This window comes from Macaca thibetana, chromosome 14 (genome assembly GCF_024542745.1).
Source record: "Macaca thibetana thibetana isolate TM-01 chromosome 14, ASM2454274v1, whole genome shotgun sequence".
NCBI lineage: Eukaryota > Metazoa > Chordata > Mammalia > Primates > Cercopithecidae > Macaca > Macaca thibetana.
In genome coordinates, this window is record NC_065591.1 from 61,996,580 (window position 1) to 62,004,495 (window position 7,916).

The 7,916-nt window shown below is 37.3% G+C and overlaps 1 protein-coding gene across 1 annotated transcript; it reads right to left on the reverse strand.

The window, feature by feature from the left end:
• Positions 1–4,571: 4,571 nt before the first annotated feature.
• On the reverse strand, positions 4,572–5,498 carry LOC126935191 (olfactory receptor 52E1-like). Its single transcript, XM_050756389.1, is given in 1 exon segment — positions 4,572–5,498. A coding segment is annotated over 1 exon segment (927 nt).
• Between the last annotated feature and the right edge of the window lie 2,418 nt (positions 5,499–7,916).

The following is a 7,916-nucleotide window of genomic DNA, read 5'->3' on the forward strand; positions in this document are numbered from 1 at the left end:
GTCTTTTGGTGCTAAGTTCTCTGTTATATGTTCATCTAAAGATTTCATTATTTTACCCTCATTCCTGAAGGATATTTTTCTAGCTACATAATTCTACTTTCCAGTTATTACATTCTTTTAGTCTTTTGAAGTCATTTTCCATAATTTTCTAAAATCTATTTTTGCTTTTAATCAGTGTGTGGTGGGCCAAATTACCATGAATTTGTAGGTAATTATGCGTTCTCTGTGATCATTATTAAATCTTGATGCTTTTTTTGGTATAGATAGTTTCACGTGGGTAAATCTTACAGGCATTAGAGTAAGTGGTACAACACCGACAGAACTCTACATACTGTGTGGGAGTTTGTTCATGTGAAACTAGAGAAAGAAAAACCGAAATGGGGGTAGTGTTCTGTCACTTGTGTTGTTAACGCTCTCTAGGTAACTTGTATATGCAGCTAAAATTGAGCAAATTAAGGCACAGAGAAGTTATTAATAGTTGACCACTAGAAAAATATTTTAGTCAAGTTCTTCACCCCTCAAGCTAAAAATTATGTAGAGAATAAATATTATTAAACAGGTCCACAGCTCTTTACTGTACATTCTGTATGCATAATCAGTTAACCCTCACAATATTTTTGGGGTTAATTATCATAAAAATCCAGATAACAGGCCGGGAGCGGTGGCTCACACCTGTAATCCCAGCACTTTGGGAGGCTAAGGCGGACAGATCACGAGGTCAGATCGAGACCACAGTGAAATCCCGTCTCTACTAAAAATACAAAACATTAGCCAGGCGCGGTGGCGCGAGCCTGTAGTCCCAGCAACTCGGAAGGCTGAGGCAGGAGAATGGCCTGAACCCAGGAGGCAGAGCTTGCAGTGAGCCGAGATCGCGCCACTGCACTCCAGCCTGGGCAACAGAGTGAGACTCCATCTCAAAAAAAAAAAAAAAAGAAAAGAAAAGAAATCCAGCTAATAAATAGCTCAGCACACTCATATTTGTTGGGTTACTGAATAGAGAACCTGGGATTTGAAGTCTATCTCTAAAGAAATAACTTTTCTGTAATCTCGCAACTATTTTATATACAACTGAATGTCATTGAATGGGGCTTTCAGGAACACAGCTTCTCACAGACTCAAGTGTCAAATTTGTGACTACCGCTCATACCATTCTCCATGACCACCTTCATTTTAGTTAGATTCATTTAGTCAGTGTTTAATTACTAACCAGAAGTCGCTGGAAATACAATTATACTTAGGGCAACGTTTGTAATCACTTGCAGCGTCTCAATGGTGGACACATAAAATGTAACCTCTCAATTTCTGAAGAGATTGAGATAAAATAAAATAATGAAGGATGAATTCCAGATATAATATTTCTTAGTGATTAAAATTATTGTAAAGGACTTTGTTTGGCTTGAGAGCCAGTGAACACTGTAACTAACCCCCAGAGTTAGGCATATATTTCTCATGAGAATGGGAAGACTTACCACGTGGCAGAGTGTGAGGAAACACATATAACTTCTTTAGAAAGCCTTACTACCAAAAGAGTGTGTGTGTTTGAGGGGAGGGGTGCTTAATTAAATTTACTCGGTTTGTGCTTGCCAAATTTGCAAGTCTACTACCTTTCTCATTATTCTTATCATTCTCCCTAGCACATAGTGAATCAGCATATATAGAAAGGATGGGATTTATAACTTGAACATGAAGAGTGGGGAGAAACATTTTGCTCCAGTAGTTTGATAAAGTTGATTCAGATACATAAATATTTCAGTATAACATATAACATTTATACAGTGCTGACATTCCTCTAGTCCATTCTGAATTTTTAGATCCCTTAACCTCAGTAATTCCTCCTGCAAACTGACAAGATTTCTAATATTGATATACTTATTTTACAAATAAGAAAACAGAGACTCACCAAAATTAGTTGATTTTTCCAGTCACAGAGATGGTAAAGTTGGAGCCAGGATTTGAACCTAAGGGGTGTGACACTAGATTTACACTCTTACCCACTATACTGTATAGAAATAGTAATAGTTCCTGAATACAAGACATCAGGAATATCAGGTAAGTAAAAACAAAGTTTGCTGTGGTTTAGGCCAAGTCAGAGGTGTGTGTGTGTGTGTATGTGTGTGTAGAGGTATACAGGTAGTGCCGTTCAGCTTTGGGTTGGCCAATTCTGGATGCAACTACCTCTCTTTCTAAAGGTGATCCTAGTATTTCCTTTTTGCGATCAACTGATTATTATTAATCAACTTTCAACTTTCTGGAGTGATAGTTCTCAAATTTAGAATGCTTGAAGTCTCTGAAAAATAGAGATTGCTTGAGTCTACTCTAAGGCAATCAGATTCAAAAGTTCTGTGGTGATTTCCATAACATCTGCTTTTCAACAATCATCGTAATATTTATGATTCAGTGGTTCACAGCCCATCCTTGGCAAAATAGTTATAGGGAGTTACCAATGGATATAGATGCCCTTCCACTTAAATGCTACAGCATGCTTTAAAATTTCTACAAGGGCTTCTTGTTTTTATTTAGCATGTATACATTGGAAGACCATTGCTCTCAAAACCTTATGGCCAAAAAGAAGTGTACAATAAAAAAAGAAAAAAACTCGCAATTTTCTTGGACTGATCAAATAGTTAAAATCACAGAGCAACCAACTAATTCTAACCTAAAGAAAGATAGGCAACTTCAAGAAAGGATGGAACATGACCCCTAGCTTATTAGGGGCAGATGTCAGATTCTACACAAGCCAGTAAAAAGGGTTTACTAAAAGTTTAAAGCAAATTCCTCAAAGTGAAGTGTAGACTTCTGTGATAATATGAAACGAGGGAATTCATTCCCACTCATGTTGTCCTCCCTAGGCTTCTACCAAGTAATGGTGAGAAAGACTGGAGGCAGGACTGCCTGAAAAAGGCTTCCTCATGGAACAGACCTGGTAAAGGGGAATAGCAACCACAGAAGGATGGGAATCACACTTCACCCAGTTCCTTCTTTCTCCTCTTCCCTGAGGAGCGAATGCCTTCAGCCACCAGGGGAACAGAACATGTGAAGACCACTGCTGCTTATAGGAGCAGAAATAAATTCTATAACCACAGCATGAATCAGGATCAGCTGGAATCTCCTGCAGCTTAGGGAGGGGCAGAATCACTCACCTAGAACTTTTCACCTCCAAGACCCAGGAACATGGTGCCAGCCTAAGATTAAGGCTGAACCAATACAACAGAATAAATGGATAGGTAAACGATGAGTTCAATCTCACAGTTGGGGTGCAGGAAAAGTCTATAATTACATAATTATAATGTGTAATTATAATGCCTATAAATACACAGTGCAACTGATTGTTTTTTTCATAGATTTTCTAGTCCAGGGTATAATGTTAATTAATACGTATCTCCCCTAAGAATGTTTGACATTATATTTTCCATCGTAATAACAATAAGTAGGTTTTTTTTTTCTAAAGTGCACCCTACAGAATATGTGTCATGGGACGGCCTAAGAAGGGCACTCTGACACCAATCTTGATTGAAAGTTTCAAATGAGTATTTGAAGATTAAAAACTCTGAGAGGTCCTGCAATAAATATATTGCTAGAATGTTAGAATTTTCCAAATTTCATAAGCACATTTTCCCTTAAATCTTTTATCCATAATGTCAATAATGTCACATGTACCTGGATAGCACTGAATTATATCACATGGAACTAAACTTTCATTAAAAAAAAAACAAAAAACAATAACAACAACAAAAAACACTTAGGTAGTGATAGACCTAGAACATACTTGAACTTTTGACATTCCATAAAAGTGAAACTTCTCTAAGGGATGGCAAAAAAAGGACACATAAAAAATATTGTTTGGAAAAGAACAGTTTGTTTTCAAAGAACTATCAGTAACTTAGATTTTATAAAAACTTGCCCACCAAGTAAAAAAATACAGCATGTCTTCTTTTTTTTCCCCCAAATAAAAAAGACTGCAAATTTACTAAGATTTCAAAATTTCTGCTATTCTCTTTATGGTAGAAGACCTCCATGGCTATCATGTTAACAGTATCAATTTTATACCTTCCAACATTATTATGGCAAAGTCAAAAATAACATTATTTTTAATAGTCCAGGTATATGGAAAATCTCCCAATGTTTCTTGTATAGAACCAGCACTAATCGAGAAGACTCGATATTTTTGTTTAAACTCAGCATATAAATGGCTTTATAGTGTTTTGTTTGTTTGCTTGTTTCTGGTATTTCGTTCAAGTTTGCTTTAAACTGACAATGATCATGCTATGCTCAGTCATAAAGGATGCGGGACAAAGTGTTCATATTCTTTCATATTAGGAATCTGAATCATTTGCAAACAATGGAATATCAGAAAACATTTTTATTTATCCATTTGACATGAGCTTAACTTTCCATTTGTGGGGAGCACCTGCCAAACGATTTCCATTTTCAGTCCTTCCCTAAGATGGTCTTAAATACTTTCCAAATATTCTGTTTTTATTTTGAACATAGAAAATTAGTGCCACTTTCATTGTAAATATGATTATTTATGATATTGATAAATAATCTGATATTTATAAATGAGCTATGTTTTATTTATTGGAAAACATTTTCAGCACTTGTGCTCTAATCTGTTTTGTTCTGACACCATAAATTACAGGGTTGAGAGCAGGTGGAATGACTACATAGAAATTAGCCAGAAGGATGTGGATAAAGTGAGGTATATTCTCACCAAAACTATGGGTCATGAATGAGAAAAATGCAGGGGTATAGAAAGTCAACATGACATACACATGAGAACCACAGGTGCTGAGTGCCTTGAGTCGTGCATCATGTGAAGAAAGTCAAAATACAGCATGAAGGATCTGTACATAGGAAATGACAATTGCTATGATGTCAAAGACCAGGATAGAGATGGTACATAAGCCATAGATGACATTGACCCTGATGCTGGCACAAGACAAGCGGGCAATGCCCATGTGCTCACAGTAAGTGTGAGGAATAATTTGGTGTCCACAAAATGGAAGCCTTAGGATGAGTAGAGCAAAGGGTAAGGCAAAGGCTAACGGTCTCAGAAGGATGGCCAGTGCCATAACTGACACCACCTTGTTTGTCAGCACCAATGTGTAGCGAAGAGGGTCACAGATGGCCACATAGCGATCATAGGCCATGGCCACAAGCACAGCTGATTCCATGCCAGTGCACAGGTGGATGAAGAACATCTGGGTAAGGCATCCTTCAAAGGAGATTTCTCTCGGGGTAAACCAGAAGATGCCAAGCATTTTAGGGATGGTGGATGTAGACAGACCCAGATCAATAGACAACAGAATGGCCAAGAAGTAGAACATGGGCTGATGGAGATTACTCTCAGTCTGAATCATAAAAAGCATGGTGATATTCCCAAGGACAGCTGTCAGGAACACAACAAAGAAAGGAAATCCAATCCAGAGATGCATACTTTCCAGCCCAGGAATTCCCAGAAGAAGGAAAGAGTAGGGATGAAATAGAGTGGTATTCATTGAGGCTGTTCTTCTGGGAACTTTTTATACTAAAATATATCATAGACTGAATGTCTGTCATTCATTGAGTTTGTCTTATCCTCGCTTAGTGCACAGAGAAAACAAATAAATCAGTGAAACTAATATCTATGATATTTCTGCATCATAGAGGCTTCAAAGTAGGTACAATTTAATGGTAATATGTGGCCCAAAGATTTCAGTGTACTTCATTAGATCCATTCAAGTAAATTCAATATTTTAGTTCAACAAACAGTAATTATCTACCACATATGTACCAGATTATATGCTGAGACTGATCGCAAAAGATGAACTAAAGAACGTTTATTTTCTGATGCAACATAGTGGTTTAAATTTAGTGTTAGTAATTGTAACAGTTACGCAAATCAGCAATGTAAACTTATAAAATATTGGTGAGATAAAATTGTTCCCTTACTACTTTAGAAGCACAAAAGATTCTCCTGAAAATATTTTAACCTTATTTTATGGAAAAACTGTTTAATTCACAAATATACATGTTATGGACAAATAAGTAGATACATGATTTAAATATGACCAGACCCATTATAGTTCACATTTATGAGCCGAGCATAGGTAATCTACTCTTCGAAGAAACCACAAATGTATCGAACTGGAACAGTCTAAGATAATTATGGATGTGTGCAGGTGTTTTATTGTTTAAGTCTGCAAGTCTTTCTCATTCCACAGTCAGCTTCCAATCTCTCCTTTCTTGCGGGTGCAAATATTATAGGAACCCTGCCTTGAGGTTTTATTATTGAAACCTCATACTCTGGATAACCCTCTCAGGATAATCTTCTTACTCTGGATCTACTTAAGGTGGAATGAACATATCCCTCTTCATTTCAGATCTGGTGATTGTAAAGGTAAACTGAGGCTGGAGCCAAACCGGGAACGAAGACACAAGGCAAATGGCAGTGAGAATAGCTTTTATTAGGGCTTGCGGGCGAGGTTCCTCGGTCCAAAGGCGTGGGCCGAGGAAGTCGCGCTGAGGGAGGAGGGTAGGGGCTTTTTATAGCCAGAGAGGTAGGGAAGCTGGTTGTGCAAACAGGGCCTGGGGGGTCTTGAAACTACTAGGGCAGGAGTTGAGTAAGGGTCATGAGGAAGGGGTCTTTGGAAACTGTCAACCAAAACTGCTGTTTACAAACTTGTGGAATGCAGGTGAGCTGCAGGTCATGGGGGAGTGTGGTTGCCCAGCCGGAACTCTGACGCATGTAAGTCTGCGGGTGTGGACAAGAGTAAAGGGAGTCTTTAACAAAAGGCCTGCTACCCGGGGTAATGCCGCCATGCTGGATCTAGATTCCTGCCTAACAGTGATTAACCTTGCTATTTCTAATTGTCTTTCTGCTGACAACTGTCAAGAAAGAAACAGATTTACAAACATGCACACATACAAACATTAATGTTCAAGTTTATGAAACATCACAAAGTTGTCAGGCAAAGTGAGTTAATTTGTACACACCACTTCTTGATAGTGAGTCTAGTATTTGTTTTGCTATATTAAGTATTGCTATGATGTATCTCATCTTTATAAAACTGTGATCAAGCACACTGTAATCAAGAACTCTTTCTCTTTCACACACTAGTATGTGTGTGCACGTGCATGTGTGTGTCTTGGAAGGGTGCACTGCAGCTTGGGTCTTGGACAAATTTCTTAAGAAATCTTAGAAGGTAGAAATTGATCCAGGTATAGGAAGAAGAAAAGGAAATTGAGTTAAGATAATTATTCCAAAACAAGCAAATTGGGAAACAGAAGAGGAATAACTCAGAAAAAAATAACTATTTAGAAAACTATCCTAATTTCATCAGGGGTGACTATATGCAAGATGTGATGTTGTAATTGAGGAGATTGGTGAAAGAGATGTGACAAAATCCTATGTTCAGATTTCTTCTTTGTGAGTTTGGTTTAGCTAACTTAACAGGGCCCAGTATGTGAAAATGGAATAATGTTTAGAAACCAACACTAGGAATTGAGTTCATGTTTTGTTTCTCATTGCCATGTAATATTGAATAAATTATTTTTCTTCTCTGAGATTCCTTACCTATCAAATGAGAGTAAACTTCCTGCATCGCAAGAGCTTTACAAGCGATTTCTGACTCGAGATGGCTCATCAAAAAATTGTATTACAGTTATTGCTTATCCTATTGATAATGACAACGTAAAAAGCTGTAGTGAATTTGTTTATACAGCTTGTCAGGTTATCCTTTACATAATTTAGCAGACATTCAATCCTGATACTCACTTTATCTGCATATAAATATTTTGGTAGCATTTTTAATCCAGTGCAAATTATTATTCTTATCATTTGACATTTACACAAAAATTGCACCACACATTTGGAAATTGCACCACTGAAAAATGATTGGGACTACCTTTTGTCAGAGAAAGACAGCATGTAATTT